Genomic DNA, 23738 nt, shown 5'->3' with positions numbered 1-23738 from the left:
TATGTTAGTCTGCCCAATGTTTTCTGCCCCAAGAGAAAATTTTTTAAACCCATTGTTCGTCTTGACGAAAGGCCTCAATAGGTCTCAAAAAGTGATTTTCTTACTATCCTCTGTACAACCCTATATTGTATTATCTACAGCCAAGTTCGCTTTGGCAGCAAAGGAACTCAGAGCCAGATATGTTAATAACTGTAGCTATATTTACTAGCGAAAAAAACTGAGTGTTTTATTATAGTTTTATGTACAGATATGATTTGCGCTTTTGTAACAGCCTTTGGCTATATACATTTTATCAATAAACCTAAACCTCTCTCTCTCTCTCTCTCTCTCCCTCTCCCTCTCTCACACACACACATCATCTTTCACCTCCACAGTTCTTTATCTCCATTCTGCTGCTGCCTACTTCTCCTCCTTTATCCATGTTATTGACCTCTGGATCCTTTCCCCCTCCTCTCCATTCTTCACCACCACTATCCATTTTTTAAAATAATTGTTTTCTCCACTCCACCCCATCTCACTCTCCACCTCCTCCCTCGTCGCCTCCTGCCCATCCACAGAGCATGAGGAAAGAGTGACACTGCACAGAAGCCCAGTTTGAGGCACATGATTTTCATCCACAAATCAGAGGGGCAGAAGACTTCCCCTGCTCCCCCCAAGTAATGCCCAAAAGTAATTCTGGAAATGTTACAATTACTCCACAAAAGTAGTAAAATCACTCCTAGTTCTATTACAATCAAAATGTAAAGGAATTACCCACTTGTTACTCAAAAAAGTAATGAATTACAAGTAATTCGTTGCTTGTAACTAGTTACTTCCAAGCTCTGGAAATAGTGTTGGTGGAATTCTTCTTTTGAATGAAATTAAGTTTACATTAGTCCTTCATAGATCTGTCTGTCAGTTAGCTTGTTAAGTTAGAGAAGTTTAAGGATGGAATTTGCACATAAATGGTTGTTTGCTTGTTAATAAAATACCTGTTCTAAATTACTGCATTGAATCTGGAACTTCATGTTGAATACAAAACTATGGTACTATACTATCGGAGGGCTCCACATCCTTTATCTTTCTCACATGAGGCAGCTGAGGAATGGAAATGGGAGAAGTTTAAGAACAGCAAGAAAGGAAGGACACTGAAAGGAAAAAAGTGGCTGTTCTAAACCAGAGCTTGGAAGATTGCTTTTAAAAAGGAATAAATTACCATTACAATTACAGTTGTTCTGAAAGAAATAGATTACTTTACCATTACTCAAAAGTAATCACTAGAATTACACTTGTTATTTTTTTAAAAGCTAGCATGCCTACAAAGTGCTGGCCTTGGCTGCTGCACACTAACAACATTAAAAATAAACACACACAGAGAGAGATAGTAGAATACTTCTTTTATCCATAAGATAGCAGTGGTGGTCTCTCCACTGGTTAGGGTGACAGGGAGGGCGGCAGAGGCCATTACTCAGATCTTTGCATGTCAAACCAAGTGCAACCCCCCCCACACACACAGTCAGCAAGCATAATTTCTCGCACTCAACCACTTCCCAGACCCTGCCTTGCCACCAACTAAGGGACACCCACCCAAGCAAACATTTCGCCCTGAGATGCAAAAAAGTTAAAATACTGCAAATGCAGCAAAGTAGCCAGGGAGGGCCGCTTTGCATGCTCAGTGCAAACACAGTATTCACACACACATGTTTTCATCTTTCACCTCCACAGTTCTTTATCTCCATTCTGCTGCTGCCTCCTTCTCCTTTATACATGTTCTTGCCCTCTGGCTCCTTTCCCCTTCCACTCCATTCTTCTCCACCTCTGTCCATTTTTTAAAACAATTGTTTTCTTCACTCCACCCCATCTTGCTCTCCACCTCCTCCCTCGTTGTCTCCTACCCACTCACAGAGCATGGGGAAGAGTGATGCTGCAGAGAAGCCCAGTTTGAGGCACATAATTTTCATCCACAAATCAGAGGAGCAGAAGACTTTCCCTACTCTCCCCCTAAGTAATGCTGGAAACTTTACAATTACTCCTCAAAAGTAATAAAAGTACTTCTCGTTCTATTACAGTTAAAATGTAGAATTACCCACTCATCCCTCAAAAAAGTAATAAATTACAAGTAATTGGTTTTTTATAGCTATACTTCCAAGCTCTGGGTTTTTCAGTGGTTCCATCTTTTTTACTTCAATTTACAACAGAGGTTTGAGTAAAACAGGGATGGAGGAACACTGAGATCAAAATGGCTGTTTTAAAAAAAGTTTGAGTACAGTGAGAAGGGAGTTGGAAAAGACTCTGCTGTGTTATTTTCTGCACTGTACACATCTCTGCTATTTTTCCTTGCTAATACCTTTTAAAAAAACCCACAACTCTCAGTATATGGTTGTTGTAAGCTGCTTTTTTATGATGCAGCAATATAAAAATATTTTATAAATAAATAATGAATATGAAAACAAGCACACACAGGATGGCACTAGAAAAGATCACAGCAAGATCTTGGTAGGCATACACAGTAAACAATTTTAGTTATGATTATAATAAAAGTACATGCAGTTAAGTATGAATTTGCCCTGCCTGAGATCCAACACAGAAGCTCCTTCTTGTCTCTCATGGCAGAAACAGTTTTTTTCTTTCTCAGGTACAGTCTGCCATTTGTACAGCGAAAGCTGGATTTCAATGTTTGTTTGCAGGAAGGTTTGGAAATTGTGAATCCATAAACGCCACTTCACTTGGTGCCATCTCCACTACTTCATATGAGTACAAGGACAATCATGTTTAACCAATTAAGTCATTGTCCTAGTTGTGGAAATCTGTCCTTTATAGGGCATGTTTACATGTCATGTGTATAAGAAAATAAGTACAAAACAAGCAAATGAACCAAAATGTTTCCAATGTGCAAAACAGCATAGAAACATCAAGGCCAATGACTAAATAGAAAATAATGGCTTCTATCCAACTAAGTCATATCCAGGGTAGAGCTATTAAAATCAATGAACAAAGTTAATTGTGCTTATTGATTTCAATTGGTCTACTCAGAGTATGACTTGTTTGGATATTCACCATACTTTATAACATATAGATATAGTCAATTTGCAAAAGTGTTCTCCAAAAGGTTACATTTAACAGAAAAATAATGGATTCAAAATATTTTTCATCTATCCTTTACAATTTTAGAATTTTGTTTTCATGGAAAGATAGTTCCTAAAATCCATCATCTGACCAATGAAAATTGGCTAAGAAATGGGGGAAAAGATTGACAGTCAAATTCCAAAATGCCATTTTCAGTTCCCGATTCCTAATGCTATAGATGAATGGGTTCATGATTGGTGGCAACATGCAATAGAACATAGAAACCACAAGATCCATAGATGACAGGGACATAGATGTTGGCTTTAGATAGGCAAATGTACCACTTACAAAATATAAGGATATTACAATAAGATGTGGCAAGCAAGTTGAGAAGGCTTTTTGCTTTCCCTGGGTGGAAGGAATTCTGAGAACTGATCTAAAGATCTGAACATAAGAATAAACTATTAAAATAAGATTAATAAAGGCCACAGAAGCACCAACATAAAGAACACATAATGCAATGAGATATGTATCAGAGCAAGCAATTTTGAATAACTCTGGAATTTCACAGAAGAACTGATTGATATCATTGGAACAAAACTCTATTGTGAATGTACTTCCAGTATATACTGCGGAACAGAGAAGCCCAGTAATCCATACACTGATTGCCATTTGGATGCATGCTTTCTTGTTCATCATAGTCTCATAGTGCAGTGGATTGCAGATGGCAACGTAGCGGTCATATGCCATGATGCCAAGGAGGAAAAAATGAGATACAGTGAAAAAGACAAAGAAAAAAACTTGGCAGATGCATCCATTGTAGGAAATGGTCTTGGTGTTCATCAGGGAATTTGCCATGGATTTGGGGACTGAGACAGATATGGAGCCCAGGTCTTGCAATGCAAGATTGGCCAGAAAGAAGTACATGGGTTTGTGAAGTTGATGACTGTAAATTATGACTGTGATAATGAGAAGGTTTTCAATAAGGGCCAACAAATAAATGATTAGAAAAGCAATGAAATGGAGAGACTGCAACTCCTCTGTATCAGAGAATCCACGGAGAAGAAATTCAGTTACGCTTGATGATTGGTTGGACATGGCTTGCACATTTGGTCTCTGTGAAAAGAAGAAAATTCCATTTTAGAAAGGAGGTGGAGGGGAACAAGTGGCTTTGATGGAGACACTCTAATGTGGTCATGTAGATTGCCCTAGGGTCTTGTCTAATGAACAATTTCTTGCTTGATAAACAAGGTTTTTTTTGTTTCTTAATTTAACGAAATGTATAGACTACTTAATGAAAAACTAAGATATCTGAGCAGTTTGCATAAAATAGTGTAAAATATCACAAACCCAGGCAAAATCAACAAAAATATTTTTAGAAGTAGACATAATAAAATTACATGTCTGTGTAACCTTGCCAAAACAAAGACATTTTTAGCAGGCATCTCAAACAGTATAGCGAAGGGTCCTCCCTGATGTTAATAGGTAGGGATTCCCAGAGCATGGGTGCTATCACAGTAAAATATTGATTCCTCGCAGATGCAGTACAAACATGATATGTAAAAGTGTAAGTTCCACAGATTGCAGCAGTAGAGTGAGCATGCATGTGGCAAACCAATTTTTCAAATAAACTGGTCCCACGCTGTTGACAACTTTATATACTTACCATAACTTATTAAACATGGCCTGGTAACAAATTAACAGCTGGTACAGTTCTTTGAGCAGAGGTGTAATGTACTGACAGCGTCTCATTCCTCTCAGCAATGCTTCTGCAGCATACTTCATTAACTATAGCTTCTGGAGCAACTACAAGAAAAAACCTCACATAAAACACATTGCAGTAATACATTCTTGAAGTTATCAATGCCTGGACTACTGCAGTCAATCTATCCCAGTCCAAGAATGGTCACAGCTTGCATACCACCTGAAGCTGACAAAAGGTGCTCCTAGGCACTTAGGCCATCTGGGTCTCCAGTGACACACCCAAACTGTGAACCTGTCCAGGGCAAGTAGTTGGCCAATTTCTTGGACACAGAAACCACTTACCCAGAGGGCCGCCATCTTCCAAGGTTTGAGTCAAGTTTATTTTCCCTCATCCAGCCCACCATTTCATCCAGGCAATAATCCTAGGCTTACACAGCCTCTCCTAACTCAGATGTTATGGATAAATAGAGCTGAGTGTCATCAGCATGCTGATGGCAATTTGAACCAAGTCTCCTAATAATTCCTTCCAGTAGTTTCATATTAAGGTTGCCACGTCCATGGCCTGAGACTGATCCTGTATCTTTAGGAGAAGAGAAAGTCAGCCAAGTGCAGGTGTCCTTGCAACTCTGTAATGGGAAAAACCACAAGGTGGAATTCTCCCTTCCCCCTGCACAACTTTTAAAGATACAGAAGACCTCTTGTCAAATAACATTCAACACTCTATAGCATAACTACCAAGGAACTAAAAACACTCTCCCAGTGATACTCTGGACTTAGTTTTCAGGCAGAACTGTAATTTCTGTAATATAGTGCCCCCAATTCCCATCCCATGGAGCTGGTCTAGGAGAATATCATAGCATCAAAAGCTGAAGAAAGATTGAGAAGAAGGAGCAACATCACACTTCCCTTGTCCCATTCTTAATAGATGCCATCCATCGGGATGGCCAGGTTAATTTGGTTCCATGGCAAAGCCTGAACCCTAATCTGAATGGGTCTATATAACAATACCTACAGTTGCCCTACCATGACCCTCTTCATCATCTTCCCTAGAAAGATTTTTTTTTGTAACTGATCAGAAATTATTCTAAACCACTGGGTTCAGAAATGGCTTCTTTAAGTGTGGCCACTGGGCAGCAGGGTAGTCTATACATCAGCAACATCCCCAGTCTGTCTCTCTGGACCATCACCAGATGTCAACCTTATAAGCACTCCCAAAGATCAAGTGATGACACTCCTATGAAAATTTGTGACATCCCCCCCCTCCAGTCTGATCTGGTGCTGCATCAAGTACCCAGGCAAGCACAGTTGAGTTAAGTCAGACCTAATGAGCTCATCCCCTCAGGTCTCAGTGATGCATGCCAGGTTGGCCCCTTCATCCACAATCAAAGTATGGATGACCATGTTCTTATTACCTGGCATTAAGTAGAAGCACCATCAGCCAAAAGGGCTCAGCAACCAGGAACATTTGAAAGGTGGAGAGGCTGAGAAGAAAAACACAATGACAGAAAATATGTATCTGAAAGAAGCTGGAAGTCCTCCTAGTGATCAAGTAGATAGATATTATTAGACCTGTGACACCAATGATGTAATCCTTATCAAGAAAGTCACCCAATGGTTTTGAGTAAGCTAGTCTCTTATTTGTTTTTCACCTGAAAAAGAGAAGTAACCAAAAGTGAAACTGGCTTTATTTTTGTGTCTTATTTCTAGGGTGTTAGGTTTGCCTCAGTTGTAACCACCTATGACTAACCTTTAGCTCTCCTGTCTATAACTCTTTCAACAGTTTTCTGTGGAGGTGAAAGGAAACTGGATTCTAAATGGCTGTTCCCTTTCCCTATCCCCACCTCACATGGATTCTCATAAAACCTTATAGCTGAAAGTGTTTAAACATCAGTTTTCACATCAGTTACACCTAAATTGGAATGCAAAATGCACTTGCACTTTGTAAGGGAAAAAATATCTGAAGGACTTGGAGAGACAGTAAGTGAATGTTGACAAGACAAGCAAAACGTCTCAGGATATTTATGCACACAAAAAGTGATCACCCGGTTTGTCCTGTGATGAACTTGGAAGTTCATTCTCAGAAATTGGCAGACTTGGGGTAATCCCAACATTTTTAAATGCTCAAAAAATCTTTAGAGAAAAAAAAAGTGACACCACCCTCTAAAATACCAACAACTCAACTTCATCATCATCATCATAACACCATGGAATAACATGGCAGGGGAGTGACATCCAGATTAGGGGTGGAAGGACAGGATGAAGTGGCTGGAACAGGAAGGCATTATAAAGGGCAAGGGGGGAATCAGAATCTGGATAGATCTATAACTAGTTCAATTTTCAATTTCCTCAGGGACAGAAGAGACAGCTGCCCATAGACATTAATGGAGATATTAAATAATTTAATGATGCTAGTGCATCCACCCTATTCCTATGCCCCCCCCCAAAAAAAAACCAAAAGGAGAAAGAAAGCAAAAACCAAAACAGCCAAGGAGGTCTGAGCCTGGTAAGTGAGCATAGGATGCTGACCGACTCATGGAAATAAATAAAAGGGAAGTGGGGTGAAAAGGAGTGGAGTGGAGGAGTAGCAGCCCTGTATGGAAGCCCTCAGCAGTACATTTGTACTTGTGCAGATCTTCACTTGTTAAGTGGTAATACAGTGTCAGAAAACATCAAGCATCGTTCAGAAGACATTTCCCTGAATCTTATTGTCCATTCTACAGCAGCGGAGGCTTCAATAAACATTATTTGCAATAACCATTGTTCAGAGGTGTCTGATGCAACAAAAATGGCAACCATCCACACTGCTTCTGTCACTGAAGCATTGCTCTGTATTTACACAGCTGTGTGTGGAAGATCACAAAACTTTGTTCTGCAATAATTTATTCTCAGAATGACAAACACAGTTGAAGACTATTTTAAATAATGACTGCTTTTCATTCCACTGTTAGGGAATTTTAGTCTATGGGATAGGGCTCTTTAGATGCTAAATCTACATTACTTCAATAACTTCAAAAATGGGTGCATCAGTCCTGTTGTATTTGAGGACCCTCCTGCTCATTCTGCAGAGTGGGAGCCTGGACTTCTGCACCCTAAACCTGCCCTGATGACACCACAGCCCCTTTCCACTCCCCAAATCCAAAAATAGATACCAAACATGAATTCCCAACAGTTAACTCCAGTGATCTTCGTCAGCCAGTCGCATTTTCCATGTCAGGTTTCCAACATGCACAATCAACAAGGGTCTGTGCCTGCCCTCATTCCCTTCAATGTCCTGTGTGGAACGAGAGTGTGCACGGCAGGAGCATTCTCTTCATTGAACAAAATAGAGCAGCTCCTGGTAACATGGTGACTTCCCCACACACCTGAACCTTGCAGACTTTTGACCAGAGTATCCCTAATTAACTGGTGATAAATCGTTCATCAAGGTAATAAGCTAATTCAAAAGTAGCATGAGAAAATTGACTTACCGGGCTGTTTTGTGGGCAGATCCTGGTTTATTTCATCTCATATTTGTTGTTCCTTTTTCATCTCTAATTGCGTTCCTTGTTCATTTCTGGGCGCTTATTGCTCTCTGCACTGGTGGAGGTGGAAAAGAGATGGAACACTGAACTTTATCCATTCCTAGTTCCTTCCCTCCCAGGAGTCTAATCAAGCTCAGAAGCAAACAAAGCAAAACAAAAAACCCTCAGAAGTATGTGGTGTGTGTTTTTCTGTTTATTTGTCAAGACATTTCTATGGAACAACCAGTGACAAAAAGTTCAGTTAAAAAGGTTACCATGTCACATGAGAAAGTTAAAAAGGTTACCATGTCACCTAAGTGACAATTTACAAGTCATGTACATCACTTAATTCCTTTTTCTTTTTATTCATTTATAAATACTCACATTACACCACCAATATAATACCAAATTAAACACGCCCACACACCCGCATGCACACACACAGATGTTTAAGTTTCCATCAACATGTTTCCATTTCTTTACTATCTATTTTCCTTCAAATTCGTAATAACATAAAATCTCTTCCTAATCTATTTAAAATCAATGGTGGATAATATACTGAATTGCTGGAACCCAGCTGTTAACTTTTTTTATATAATTCGTAGAATATTTCAGTAGAGGAGTCAGTTAGATAATTTACTGTATATCAGTTCCCATATTCTGTGAATCAGTTACATTTATGAGGGGCTTTTGTTGCTTCTCCATAGTCTCGCATATACAATTCTGGTGCTTGTAAGGATGTCTAGCACTGGTGTTTCACTCAGATTCATCACCTGTTTGCAAAACACATGATGGCTTGAAGATATTAATATGTACTGATATGACTAAAAGGCATGTTGGTTGAGGTGTGGGGAGAGGATGATGATTGGCTTTTCTTTTGAAGAATGTCAATCCAATTAGAACTCTCCACATGCCCCAAAGTTATGTATTTATTTTGGCTTTGCTTTGAACAATGAGTGTGGTGGAATTGGAAAAACATCAGAGATAGTTGCTGTAGTTCAAGTTAAGTATCCTCCTATTAAGGGAAGCTGCGGTGATTCTCACTAAATATCCGCTCCACAGTTGTCATTGCACAAGGAATGACCCTGAAAAAATGAACCTCATGTAAGTGCAAAAGCCTAATTATACCCCTAGAACGTCTGCCACATTTAATGCAAATGGACACCCTTATTGAATAATGCTAGGACCATAACAATAAGGCATCCACTAGCAAACACCTTCCATCTCTAATTGTTTTAATAATAAGTTTATATTCCTTGGGAAATGTGTCCACCTCTAACCATGATGAAAGTCCCTCAGTCACCTGGCTGTGAATTCTGAATGGACAGAGAACCCTCGTAACCTCCCTGCCGCTCTTCAGTGGAAAAGCTCTATTATAATTGCTGCTGATAGTTCATTATTTTCATTTCTTGTTTCCTTTCTCATTTAATGTCACTTTTATTCAGTAGTCCCCTTAAAACCCTTTTGTTAATGTTAACACCCATCAGGAAGACTTTTTCCTAGAACTGGGCTCCTCTACATTCCCACTCTGTTCAGTCTTCTGCACAAGAGTCTGTTCCACATCATTCACATTCAATATTTCTTCAGCTTAGCTATATCCCTTATCTTTGCTTCTGCTCCCTGTCCTCCCACTTCTCAGCCTGGAATTCCATGCCTGCCTTTTAACATGGCTGCTCTAAACTTCCTGACAGACTTGATCTTTCACTGTAGAGAGAAGTTTGAGAAACGAGCAAGACTTAAGAAGATTCTCTACCCTTTTCTGCTTATCGTGTAGGCCGCTATAAACTCACTTTGACAGCCAACCCAATTCCAGTGAGTAATAATTGACAGAGAAAACACACATGGTTTGGTCTACCTTCACATATTTGTTGTTTTCTCCTAGAATTAGTCAAGACTTTTCCAGATACCACAAGTCAGTGTTAAATCAAAAAGGAAAACTCTTTCTATTTTTCAACTATATTTGGAATGTTTATTTATTTATTATTTGATTTATATCTCATCTTTCCTCCCAGCAGGAGCCCAGGGTGGCAAACAAAAGCACTAAAAACCCTTTAAAACATCATAAAAACAGACCCTAAAATACATTAAAACAAAACAACTTTAAAACATTTTTTTAAATGCTTTGAAGACATCTTTAAAAAAGGTTAAAAAGCATATTGTTTTTAAAAAAGATTTAAAAACATATTAAAAAGCAATTCCAACACAGAAGCAGACTGGGATAAGGTCTCAACTTAAAAGTCTTGTTGAAAGAGGAAAGTCTTCAGCAGGCGCCAAAAAGATAACAGAGATGGTGCCTGTCTAATATTTAAGTGGAGGGAGTTCCACAGGGTAGGTGCTGCCACACTAAAGGTCAATTTCCTATGTTGTGCAGAACAGACCTCCTGATAAGATGGTATCTCAGGATGTTCTCAGGATCCCAGGGTAGAATGGAATGACTTTACATTTCTGTACTGCCGCTTCAAGGTGCAATACGATTGTACTTGCAGTCTATCATTTTATGTAAATAGACCTTTATATTCATTGAGATAATCATTTATCAGCTCTTGCTAACTTCATCTTCAATCTTCTCCAGTAGAAGTCCCCAACTGTATATAGCTGTGAACATATGTGTAAGATATGTATTCATGGGCTGGACTGCATATACAGGTCAGCAGATCTAGTACCATTGTCATAGCAAACGAAAATGACTTTTCAGTTTTGAAGCAAAACAGGACCACCAAAAGAACAGGTAGAAGTTTTATAGACCCAGAAAACTCCCTACATTTGCAGAATAATAGGTTTGTACATTTAATTTTTTTTAAATAGCCCTCTTCCAAGACCTATGGTATTTTGAGGACATAGAGATTGAAAAATACTAATACTAATAGAGAATATTATCTCATTGTCTAGACAGATGGCCTTCTTAAATATGGCTAAGGAGCTGGAACTACCAAAAAGCCACAGTCACTAGGATAGTGTGGCCAAAAAATGAATCTGCACTCTAGGCTCTGCAGTCCCAATTGGTGCCTGTTACTGTGCCTGGCAACAGCCAATGTGCTCTCCCACACTCACACCCATTGTGTCATCTCTAGGAAGTAGGGCTGGATAGGTCTGTCAATTTCAGTTACCTCATTTTTTTCATTTTTCAAACCTTAAATCAGTTCTCCCCATTCCTGCATCAATTTGTGATTTATTTATTTTTAAAAAGCCCTTAGGAAAATTCTTCTGCATTTTAGTGCAAATTTCTCCTAATAAACATTTATGTAAGCAGTTGTTGACTAATGTACACTTTTTGCAAGTAATTTCTCTAATTATAATGCATTTTATATGTTATTTTCACTAATCTAACATTAAATTGTAGTTGCTGTTGTGGTGTAGTTTCTAGAGTGTTGGACTAAGATGTGGGAAACGAGGGTTCAACACCCCCCAATCCACAAAGCACACTGGGTGACACTTCAGCCAGTCACGGTCTCTCAGCCTAACCTACCTCACAGAGCTCTTGTGAGGATAAAATGGATAGGGTGGAGAACCATGTACACTACCTTGAGCTCCTTCAAGGCAAGGAGGGATAAAAATATAATAAATAAATAAATATTTTTCCCTGCACATTCCCTCCCAATATGTGCATTTTTGTTAATATTGTTGGGTTGGAGAACTGCATTGAAAAATTTGGATAAGTGGCATCTTGAAGGATGACTGTGTTTTATTTCTCATATTGTTTTGGAAAGTGCACATTTGTTCTATTTAGCTTTAAATGCAAACTGGATCAGATTTCTTCCCCATCCCTGGTTACAGGTCCCATTTGTCATTTTAAGCACTGCATTCCTTGTGTTCCGGAGGAAGAGCTCAGTAAAACAGGTGCTTTTTCTTCTCCTGCACTAGAAAATCCCCTTCCTTCCTTTTCCTGCTTTTCCTTTCCTTATATTCAACAGTCAGACTAGTAACAGAAAAGCTGCTTGCAAACTAGCACCTGTTCCCCACAGGATCAGTGCCTCTGCTCAGTGAGCAGAAGCATCAATCTTGTGGGGTGCAGGTGCACATATAAATAAATAAATACAATTTTGATTGCAATGCAAAGGCAGCTCCCTTCCAGTTTCCCCTTGACCTGGTTGGCAATCCCTTTGGGGAGCAGCTCAGTAGTAGAGCATCTGCATGCAGAAGTTCCCAGAAGTGTCCCTGTCTGAAATCCTGGAGAGCTCCTGCCAGTCAGTGTAGACGATACTGAATTAGATGGACGAGTGGGTCTGATTCAGTGTAATGCAGCCTCCTATGTTCCTAATCAGAGGTAGGTAGTGAAAATGCTCTTCATCCCCCAGATGCCTCAGGGTGCTTGCCAAACGGAAAGAGCCATGCATCTTTACCTGCCAGATATGACTGATGATGCAAATTAACCAAATTAGCCCATATAGATCTCCCAGGTAAGAGGCAGTATGGAGTAGGCCATTGGTTCCCAAACAGGGGTCCATGGACCATCAGTGGTCTGCAAGCTTCACTCAGGTGGTCCGTGCCATGTACTGTATGTAAAAATACAATTATAAATCATACAGCTTCCAGCACAGCACATCAGAGACAGAAAAATCATTAAGCTGTCCACCAAGAGCCTAGGCAATCATCAAGTGATCTGTGGGTGAAAAGATTTGGGGACCTTTAGACTAGGTGAAAAAGGCAGGATCCATGGTCAATCAGGTAGCCTTCCAATAACTTTTTAAAAATAATCCTACTCAGCCCGCCATGAAGGAGAAACTAGCAAAGGCAATTTAAAACACAGTTGGGGTGTGTGGATGTAGCTAGGTTGTTGTGCCGAATGCAGAAAGACTAGAGAGGATCAGACTTATATTCTGCTGCCCAACTGCCCAATAATTGGCTGGACTTCCCCAAGGTTCGGATATGTTCCGTTCATAGAGCCTCCACTCTGGCCTAATAGAAAGAGGGAGAAAATTCATTCTCCACCAAATGTGGCAGAGTGGCATATTCTACATAATAACTCCTGTGGAAAATAATATCTTATTAGGTAGGGTTTTAAAAATAACTAAGAACTTCCCATCAGAAAGCAACAGGGGAGAATAACAGACAAGCAAGGCAAAACAAAGAGAGAGTAGAAAGAAACAGATTTCTCTGTCCCTATTCAGGGATAAGAGAGGCATAGTGACCAAACACTCATTTCCTGGCTCTAGCAGTAGATAGCAACAGGTTTAGAAAGCTACATATGGCAACAGATCTCACCAGAAGTCATCCTATTGTGGCTTGGTAGCACACCTGGGTAAACCAGAGCTAAGCTGTCAATACCGAACAACACATATTAAATTTTAATTTTGGAAGCCCATTACAATCCCTTATTAAGGAATTACACCAGACACACATTTTCTTCAAGCAGCTGGGCAAAGCATTGTGAATACAAACATTCACTGGAAGAACATGAAACAGTAGCTAATTGGCACATGAGTTTACTTAACGTTTAGATTTATCTGGAGGCAAAAAACGTGATTTGAGATAAGGGTCAGTGAAAAAATGAAGAAAATTAAAATGACATTTTAAAAAAAATATGTAAACATTTAGAACTGTTTCAATAAACATTTCAGAAACAAAAAAGGTAGTTCCTAGAGTCCATGCCCTTGTTGATGATAATTGGGTAAGAAATGAGCCAAAAGATTGACAATACATTTGCAGAATGCCATTTTCAGTTCCCTGTTCCTAATGCTATAGATAAATGGGTTCATTACTGGTGGTAACATGCAGTAGAACACTGAAGGCACCAGATCTATGGTGGATACAGACCCAGATTTTGGCTTTAAATAGGCAAATGTACTACTTATAAAATATAAGGTTATTACAATAAAGTGTGGCAAGCAAGTTGAGAAGACTTTTTGCTTTCCTTGGACAGAAGGAATTCTTAGAACTGCCCTGAAGATCTGAACATATGAAAAAACTATTAAAGCAAGATAGATAAAGGGCAGGGGAGCAGCAACACAGATAACCCAATATGTAATGAGATACGAATCAGAGCAAGCAATCTTAAATAGTGCTGGAATTTCACAGAAGAACTGATTGATATCATTGGAACAGAAGTCTATTGCAAAGGTATTTCCAGTGTATACTGCAGAATAGAGAAGCCCAATAAGCCATACACTGATTGCCATTTGGATACATGCTTTCTTGTTCATCACAGTCTCATACCGCAGTGGATTGCAGATGGCAACATAGCGGTCATATGCCATGATGCCAAGCAGGAAAAAATGAGATGCACTGAAGAAGAGAAGGAAGAAAACTTGGCAGATACATCCATTGTAAGAAATGGTCTTGGTGTTCATCAGGGAATTTGCCATGGATTTAGGGACTGAAACAGATATGGAACCCAGGTCTTGGAATGCCAGATTGGCCAAAAAGAAGTACATGGGTTTGTGAAGGTGATGGCTGTATATGATGAGTGTTATGATGAGAAGGTTTTCAACGAGGGCCATCAAATAAATGACTAGGAAAATAATGAAATGGAATGTCTCCAAGTCCTGAATATCAGAGAAGCCATGGAGAAGGAATTCAGTCACTCTTGAGGATTGGTTGGACATTGCCTGCACATTTGATATCTGTGAAACAAAGAGAAACCCATTTTAGAAAGGAGGTGAAGAAGACGTTGTCTGCTTCTCTGGAATCTGTGGGAAGGTGGGGAAGACAAAGCCATTGTGGAAGAGAGAAGGGGGAGAATAAGCATCCACAGAGGTAAGCCAGTGTGGTAAGTGGATGGACTTTGGTTGTTTTGTTGAGATCATTTATCGCTGCTGGAAGGAAGGAAAATACACTTAAAAAGGGGGGGGGCAAACTCATAAATGTGACCAAGAAGATTTCATCAAGCTTGGAATACCCATGTTGTAGTACCTTCCATGGAATGAAACAGATGGATTTTAGCATGGCAATGTTTCCAAGCCTCGATATAATAAGCCTGCAAAGTAGAAATATCAGGGGGAAGCATGCATTTGTTGTTGCTGTTGGTTCCTTCTCAGTTTTCATGTCAATTTGAGGCAACTATATTTAATCTCCAGCTGTCCTCTATACAACTATATTTTTAGTCTTCCAGGGTGGTAAAAGGCAAGCAGATATTTGGGGCTATTCTTTCTTTCCCTATTCCCAACAGCCATCCTGTGGTTTCTCAAAAAACCTAGCAGCTAAAACTGGTTAGATATTAGATTTGCCAAGGAATATTACTAAATTGAATTCCAAATGAACTTGGGCTTTCCTTTCTAGGGAAAGCAAATGAGTCGTTCTGAAAGAAGCAAAGCATATGACAAGATTAGTCAAATTTCTCAAGCAATTTTTGTACACCACAAGTGATCATCAGATTTATCCTAACATTAACTTGGAATTTCATTGTCAGGCAAAATGTCCAAAGAAATTTTCAGAAATCCACAAGATAGGTGAAATATTTCAGGAGGGGTTACTTCATAATCTATTAATTAATATTGAACTGAATCTTACATTTTGTAGTGGAAATCACAGTACCCATACACAAAAGAAAAGTATTGGTTGACTTGAGGGACTCCTGAGATTTCAAGATGTTAAAAGGAAGGCAAAGGATCCCCCCCCATAATATCCCCATAATAATTCAGTAGCACAGAATAGGGGGAGAGTGTCAGTTTTGAAAACTAGATGAGGGGGAAGCAAATTGAGTTTCTGGAACATGAAGGCAAGCAAAATAAATTGATAGGAGAGATTAAAAAAACCCTCCTCATTGTCTGGATAGGACACTTCCTGTTTCAGGCAGATAAGGTATTTTTAAAGGTACCCAGGTTGTGAAGAGTGGCAGCTCAATGAGATCAATGTAGACATTGATATCTTAATGTAGCTAGGACTGGGCACAAATGTGCCCATCTACTAAATAAATCAAAAATGAAAAACAAAACAGATGAAATAACGATTCAAACTTAGTTTATCATGGAATCTTGACCAAGTCAACATCCACACCATACATTTATTCCACTATTATTCCACTTTAAACTGTCATGACTTCCTCTAAGGAATCTTATGAAGTATAAATTGTAAAGGGTGTTGAGAGCTGTTAGGAGACTCCTATTCCCAGAGTTTTCTAGGAAGAGGAACTGCCTGTTAAACTACCCTGAGGCCACATTCACAGCATCAATTTATTCCACTATTATTGTACTTTAAAAGTCATGGCTTCCCTCAAAGAATCCTGGGAAGTGTTGTTTGTGAAAAGTGCTGAGAGCTGTTAGAAGACCCCTATTTCCATCACAGAGTTACAACTGCTAGTACGGTTTAATAGTCAGTCCCTTGTCCCAGAGAACTCTGGGAATTGTAGCTGGAGGAGGGGAATAGGAGTCTCCTGATAACTCTCTGCAACCTGTACAAATTACACTTCCTTTGATTCTTTGGGGGAAGCCATAACTGTTTAAAGTGAAATAAAGTGGAATGTAGCCTGAGAATTGTTTAAAGTGAAATCATTGTGAAATAAATGTATAGTGTGAATGTTGTCTAACTATAGTACAAATAAATAGGGGGAAAATAGTGGAATGGCTGGAACCCTGAACTATCCCACATTAGAGACCTGCACCAATCATAAAATTAAGTTGGCCCTCCACTTGGGTGATTCCAAAAAGAGAAAGATTAAATCCAAAGCATGTTGAGGGCTGTCCAATTTGACTCTGGATCTGAATCTTGATCTGGAAAAATGAAGCTTCATGCCTTCTCTATTCAACATAAATAGGGAAATTAAAATATATGCTTGTTTTTCTTTTTCCCCTGTCAGATTTGCAAGAACCTTGCAGGCATATTAGACCCTCCTGAAGGATAACATTCACCAAATTGCAGACAAATAGGCCCAGGTGGTTTTGTGCTAGGTGGTTTTTAGTTTGTGTGTGGGTGTAGAACTACAAATGTTTTGCTTTCTTCCCTGTGTATTTATGGAAATGGCATGCATTGTAGAGTTGCCCCTAGGAATGTAACATGCACATTTTCAGAAGAATTGGTGCATCAGCTAGGGAGTTAGAATGAATGGGGAGAGGAAACAGTAGCAAGCTTGCATTCTGCTCAATTGGCAACAAAAGTTACAGAAACTAAGTGCAGAGCTCCTTTGATAGGAGTGGTTGTGCGGGAATGTGGCACAGAGGCAGAAGACTTGAATGTGAAGCATTTGTCAAGCAAGGGCCACTAGGAAAGAGCACAAAATAAACAAGAACAAGATGAGATTGGCTTCAGTGTTGTTTCTCCAAACACCTGCAATTGGAGAGCCTTGCTAAAACCAATTCCTCTGATAAGAAATGAGATCTATCAGTCACTAGCCAGTTCTCCCTCTTCCCACACAGCAGTTTTCCTTTGAATGTGAAGCATTTGTCAAGCAAGGGCCACTAGGAAAGAGCACAGAATAAACAAAAAGAAGATGAGATTGGCTTCAGCATCCTTTCTCTAAAGAACTGAAATTAGAGAGCCTTGTTAAAATAAGTTCCTCTGATAAGAACTGAGACCTATCAGTCATTAACCAGCTCTCCCTCTTCCCACACAGCGGTTTTCCTTATATGACAGGTTTGGTTAGACATTTTTCAATTTGTGTAGACATACTGCCTGCAACCTTTTGAAACATCTGAAACTCCAAAGCTCCCCAATGCACTTCAGAAGCCCTTGATTTGGATCAAAGGATTTTGAAGATATCCTGCTTCAGCTCACACAAACCATGAATCCGTCAAAAGCAGCCCAGCTTCAGTTCTTCAACAGGAATTCATCCATATCATTTGCACATCTCTGTTCCACATGGAAATATTTTGTTTCAGGGTCCCACTAGACAATGGTGATGCAGTGTCAGAAAAAATATTGACTAATATTCAAAGACATCTATACAAAACTTCATGTACATTTCACAAAACCATGTAAACAGACTTACTGAGCTGTTTTGAGGGAGTAGATCCTTGATTATATCTTCCTTTCCCATCTCTTATCAGGCTGTTTGTCTTTAGCCACCCAATATGATTTGGCATTGCCTCCATTTATCACTCACATGTGCTTCTCCATCCACATCTGTTTTAAGAGCTGGTCTCTGTTATTGTACTCTGCACTGGCTGATGTGGGAAGGAGATTATAGATTTGGGAGTCAATCCCAATTAGGCTCCCAAAAGTCTAATTAATCTCAGAAGAAAAGACTCAGGGATAGCTATGTGTGTTGGGGGAGGAGTGTATTTTACTGATTACATTTAAAGACATTCCACAGAATACCAGATTATAGAAGGTCTGAGCAGGCATTTTCACGTCACATGGGATTTCATCTCCTATATGGAATGATAATTCTTAGGGGTGTGCTCATGACTTGTTTCCTTTTTATTTATTCATTTATAAAGATTCACATTATTATATCCATTCATTTACTAATAATAAGAAAATGGGTATTATTTTCAAAGATATCAATCAATTTTAGATATCCATCTATCATATCCCTTTGCTTATAGAATGTATCTAAAAACTCATAACAACATAGTCTACTTTGGATTGCTTAAATCCAACTAGTCTGCATTGTTGTTGTCTGTGCTTCGCCAGCAGCTCCCAGGTGGTTAGAATTTGAAATTTAATATTAACACAGATAAGATAGATTGCCGTCACTTGCATATGGTGGGTCCCGCAAACACATATCTAACGTGTCAAACGCCAAGGTAAAGACGTGCATCTTAAGAATGCAGTGGAAACTACTTATTGAAGATTCCAGACGCACCTCTGTGGGGAGGGAATTCCACAACCTAGGAGCCACCACAGAAAATGCCCTCCTTCCAGGCCCCCACCCTCAGACCTCTCAAGACAGTAGAACTATCAAGAGGGCCCCCTTTGCTGATCTTAACACCCAGGAGGCTTTGCAGGGAAGCAGATGGTCATTTAGTTACTTGTTCCTGAAGTGATTCAGGGCTTTAAACACTATGTGAGCACCTTCAATTGGGCCTGAAACAAACTGGCAATCAATGTAGCTGTTTTAAAACAGGAGTTATATGAGTTCTAAAGGGAACACCAGCCAGTAATCTGGCCACTGTATTTTCTAAATATCTATTAAAAATGGGGGGGGGATATGTGAAAGTTTTGGATATAATTGGAAACAAAAACCTATAAGATACCTGGGAATAAGGATAACAAATTAATTAGAAGAGTTGCACAAAATAATTATGAATTACAGAACAGTTCTGAGTCATGGAAGCCAGCACAAATTATGCTAGATCCAAACCCTGTTCAGGAGTGAGGCTGCTGCCTGCTTATCTGGCCCAAGCCTGCTGGAGCGAAAACAAGGTTATAGAATTTGACTTACATCACCTTTTGTGCCAGTATAAGTTCAGCCAGGGTGCCAGGTCACATGACTGAACTGAAAGGAGTTAGGAGACAGTGTAAGCTCCTCCCCCCTCTTGACTCTGCCATTTCCTCCAGAATACCCATTATTCAGGGTTTATGCCAGCATAAATTATGCCAGTCTTTCGTCAGCTCTGGTTGAGCCAGGACGAGCAAGTTAAACCAGTGTAGCCTGGCTGAGCCAAGAGTCACCCAGCTGAGCTGGAGATCCACTAGATCCTAACTTGCTCATCTTGGCAGATCTTGGGTTTGGATAGAATGCCCTTAGAAAATCTATAGCAGAGGCAAAGAACCTCCAGCCCATTAGCCAAATTTAATTCACTAGGACTTCCCATTTGGCCCATGAGGCAATATGCCACATGCTAAGCCCACGTACCTCAAATCTGATGTAATATGTGCTGTCAGGAGTGAGGAAGGTAGAGATGTGGCTGCATTCCTTACAAAAAGCAAAAAAATAGTTGCCTGATGAGTAGGAGGTTCACTCTGACTTGGTTCTGGTACACGAGACAGTTCATCATGAAGAACTGTCTCATGCATCTGAAATCTACAGAAAACATGATTAAACATCCCATTCATCAGCTGATGCTCAGTAAGTAATTTGCAGAATATGTTTGTAAATTCAATTTTTTTTAAAAAAAATAGTCTTCCAAGATTATGTCCTCTATGACATTTTGAAGACAGAGAGATTTAATAAACAACAACAACAACAACAACAATAATAAAGTCAGGGATGGGAATCCTGTGGCTCTCCATAAGTTCCTGGATGACAACTCCCATCATCCCTGATCATTGGCCATGCTGGCTGAGGCTGATGGGCATTGGAGTCCAACAACATCTAGAGGGCCAGGGGGTGCCCATTCTGCCTTATAGTACCAGATGTAAGAAATAGTCAGAGCTTGGAAGATTACTTTTAAAAAGATATAAATTACAGTTACAGTTACATGGCCCAAAAAAGTAGTAATTACCGTTACAATTACAATTGCTCTGAAAGTAACTGATTACTTTACTTCTCCTCCAAAGTAATCACTACAATTACATTTCAGTTACTTTTTAAAAAAAGCCTACAAGGTGTGGCCTTGGCTGCTGCACATCTAAGTAGCCTAAAACAACATTAAAAATAAACAAACACATACAGAGGTAGTAGAATAATTATTTTTATTCATAAGATAGCAATGGTGGTCTCTCCGCTGGTAAGGGTGGTGGGGAGGGAGGCTGAGGCCACTACTTAGATCTTTGCATGTCAAACCAAGTGCAACCCCCCCACTCAGCCAGCCAGCATAATTTCTCTCACTTAACCACCTCCCAGACCCTGCCCTGCCACTCACTCAAGCGAACATTTTCCCCTGAGATGCAAAAAAATTAAAATACTGCAAATGCAGCACAGTAGCCAGAAAGGGTAGTGGAGGTCACTTTGTGTGCCAAGCGCAAACACAGTATTCCCTCCCTCCCTCTCCTTCCCTCCCTCCCCTTCCCTCCCTCTCTCTCTCTCCCTCCCTCCCTCCCTCCCTCTCTCTCCCTCCCTCCCTCCCTCCCTCTCTCTCTCTCTCTCTCTCCCTCTCTCTCTCTCTCACACACATCATCTTTCACCTCCACAGTTCTTTATCTCCATTCTGCTGCTGCCTACTTCTCCTCCTTTATCCATGTTATTGACCTCCAGATCCTTTCCCTCTCCACTCCGTTCTTCACCACCACTATCCATTTTTTAAAATGGTGGTAGCAAGATGGCGGCCACGACCCAGCCCTTCTAATCTAAGCTCCGTAAGAAGTTATTATTTTATCTGCTCCACCGCTATTTTACAAACAAAATTTTTAAATTACTCACCATCTTCTACTGGCCCGGATCATCACGTTTGCTGTAGCCGGCAGTGTTTTTCTTTCCAATTGCCAGCTGCATAGATAGGATTTTGCCTTCCCCCTTCTGCAAACGCTTGGTCTCCTTTTTTGGCTGCGTGGACTTGCATGAAGGCAGAGGGAGGCACTGCTCCAGAACCAGTGGATTAGACTAACAAACAATATTTTTACAAACTAAACTACCCCAACTCATTTTGTTCCCACGAGTTGAGATAGTATACTGAGATAGTATAGTATACTGACAAAATGGTTTTGACGAGGCAAAGAAGTAGAGCACTGGCAGCCAGCCAGCAACTGCAGCCACAGTCATCTCCTCTTCATAAAGCCGCTCAGCCGAAAATTACTGCCTTCTTTCCTCCAAAACATCTCACTCAGACACAAGATCAAAGAAACTTGGATATGGAACACCATTCTACGACGCCCCCGACGACCTTGGATTGGTCAATAAGTCATATTGACACTTTTCTTCTGACAAGAGAGGTTTCGTTTTCAACTCTGCTCAATGTTGAACTAGCAGAAGCCGACGCATTAGCTGGAGACATTCAAGCCAGCTGTCTGAATTTTCAACAACAACCTTCTCCCTCCTCCCTGCTTACACCCTCATCTCCAAACAAGAACAGGCCGACTGAGGTGAATACAATGGAAGCTTTATCACCCTCTGCTGCCAGCTCTCCTGCTATTGGTTTTAGAAGAGCTGAATTCAATGAAATCTTTCTGTGGTGAATCCTATGCCTTTTTAAAAACACTGACACTAGCAACTATAAACTTTTTTCCAAATACTACACTGGGAATGAAAGCTGCTCCATGTAAGGGAAATAAGGATGACCCCCTCAAAGACTCTTTCAAAAACTCTACCTCAATCAATCAACCTTCTCAACGCAAGAAATGCAAGAATTACAAAAAAGGAGACAAGAAAGCTAAGAAAACCAAGAACATAAAGAATTCCAAGTATCCTTCATATAAGAAATTTAATTTCAAATCGTTATTCGAAATTCTGAAATGTATTGACTCTTTAAAATTACACTCTCCTATCAGGTCCCCCCCTTTAAATACTACCAAGACTAATATAAAAACAATCACTTCCAGGCGTCCTGTTCCCCTAATTAATCAAAATGTCCCCAAAATCCTTCCCCAAACTTATCAATCTCCACCAACAAATCCTAAAGAAGATGCTCGATCGATAGCAAGTAAAAATTCTGAAGCTCCTCACAAAGATAATCTCATACTTCACAAAATAGCTGAAACTGATTTGGCAAAGAGCCACATGAAGCTAGTGTTAGATCAAAATAAAGTGGCCCTTTTAAATTATCCAAATTTTCCGAGGCGACGGGGTTACTACCCTAATAAGTACCATTTTTGTGAGCATCTAAACACTCTCTCCTTGTTATACATTGCACCCGTGCAGATAACTAACATTGCATTCCTTTACAGGAATAAACCAACAACCAGAGTAATAATAACTTTTGTAAACACGCAACAGTCACAGAAGTTTTTCTCTCTAAAATCCTATTTGGAAGACCGTGGTCTATTCATAGTTAAGTGTTTCAAGAACGTTGCTAATCCGATACCACTGGTGGTTAGATCCGCACCCCAAATTTATCTTCTTGTAAATGTATCAAATCAAATCCAGATTTTCCAGTTCTACCACAACTTTCCCACCCGGAGCCCAATGGCTATGCTAAAGACCTATTAAATGAATCACGAGAGTCAGAGGACCTTCAGTTATTGGAAATTTTTCCAGAACTTCCCCTAGAAGACCAAACAAAAATAATCACCAGACTAGACCGGCTGAAGGCTGATTTATGCTAACAACATAAGACTGCTGTTCCCCCAAGTTTTCAACAAAATGATAATTTTCATGAGGCCCCCCCATCAATGTTGCCTGGAGTCCCAGATGCCGTAGTGGTTTCTTGGACGGACAGGAGATTTCTGTCCCCAAATGAAATTGAATATAATAGTCAACCACCCCAGCCATTAAACCCCCAAGTTAGGCTAGGTAAACTCCCCACCACAAATGTCAGCGTATTAAGACCCGAACTAGAGCAAATTTTTCCTAGCCCTGATCCAAACAATTGACATCCAATGAATCAAGATGTTGAAAACTTAGCACAGGTCTCGCAAGCTGACCCTCCCCATTCATTATCCCCATCACCATCTACCATACTCTACTGGAATATAGCGGGTTGGAAAAATAAAATTAATGACCAGGAGCTATTATCTTTCTTTCAAGGTTTCAATGTATTATGCTTTCAAGAAACATGGTTGACTGAAGATCAACCTTTATTAGTCAATGGTTTTAAATGTTGGACTAAGCCGGCCTTACATAAGGCCCAGAAAGGTTGT

General features: G+C 39.9%; 1 protein-coding gene across 5 annotated transcripts; it reads right to left on the bottom strand.

Annotated features, from left to right (window-relative positions):
* Positions 1-944: 944 nt before the first annotated feature.
* LOC133366096 (olfactory receptor 14A16-like) lies at positions 945-22004 on the bottom strand. 5 transcript variants are annotated; one of them, XM_061588807.1, is made up of 5 exons: positions 21367-22004; positions 8217-8325; positions 6162-6230; positions 4712-4851; positions 945-4161 (listed from the first exon to the last, which is right to left on the bottom strand). In XM_061588807.1, the coding sequence occupies exons 4-5, from the start codon at positions 4712-4714 to the stop codon at positions 3178-3180; spliced, it is 987 nt and encodes a 328-aa protein (XP_061444791.1). In that variant the 5' UTR covers positions 4715-4851; positions 6162-6230; positions 8217-8325; positions 21367-22004; the 3' UTR covers positions 945-3177. The 5 variants fall into 5 exon arrangements, with proteins under 5 accessions (XP_061444791.1, XP_061444793.1, XP_061444794.1 ...); XM_061588809.1 differs by having other exon boundaries at positions 8217-8320; XM_061588810.1 differs by lacking the exons at positions 945-4161; positions 4712-4851; positions 6162-6230; positions 8217-8325 and adding an exon at positions 8652-14809.
* Between the last annotated feature and the right edge of the window lie 1734 nt (positions 22005-23738).

Source organism: Rhineura floridana, chromosome 11, assembly GCF_030035675.1.
Source record: "Rhineura floridana isolate rRhiFlo1 chromosome 11, rRhiFlo1.hap2, whole genome shotgun sequence".
Taxonomy (NCBI): domain Eukaryota; kingdom Metazoa; phylum Chordata; class Lepidosauria; order Squamata; family Rhineuridae; genus Rhineura; species Rhineura floridana.
The sequence above is the reverse complement of the archived record's forward strand: the minus strand, read 5'-3'. Positions and strand labels throughout refer to the sequence as shown.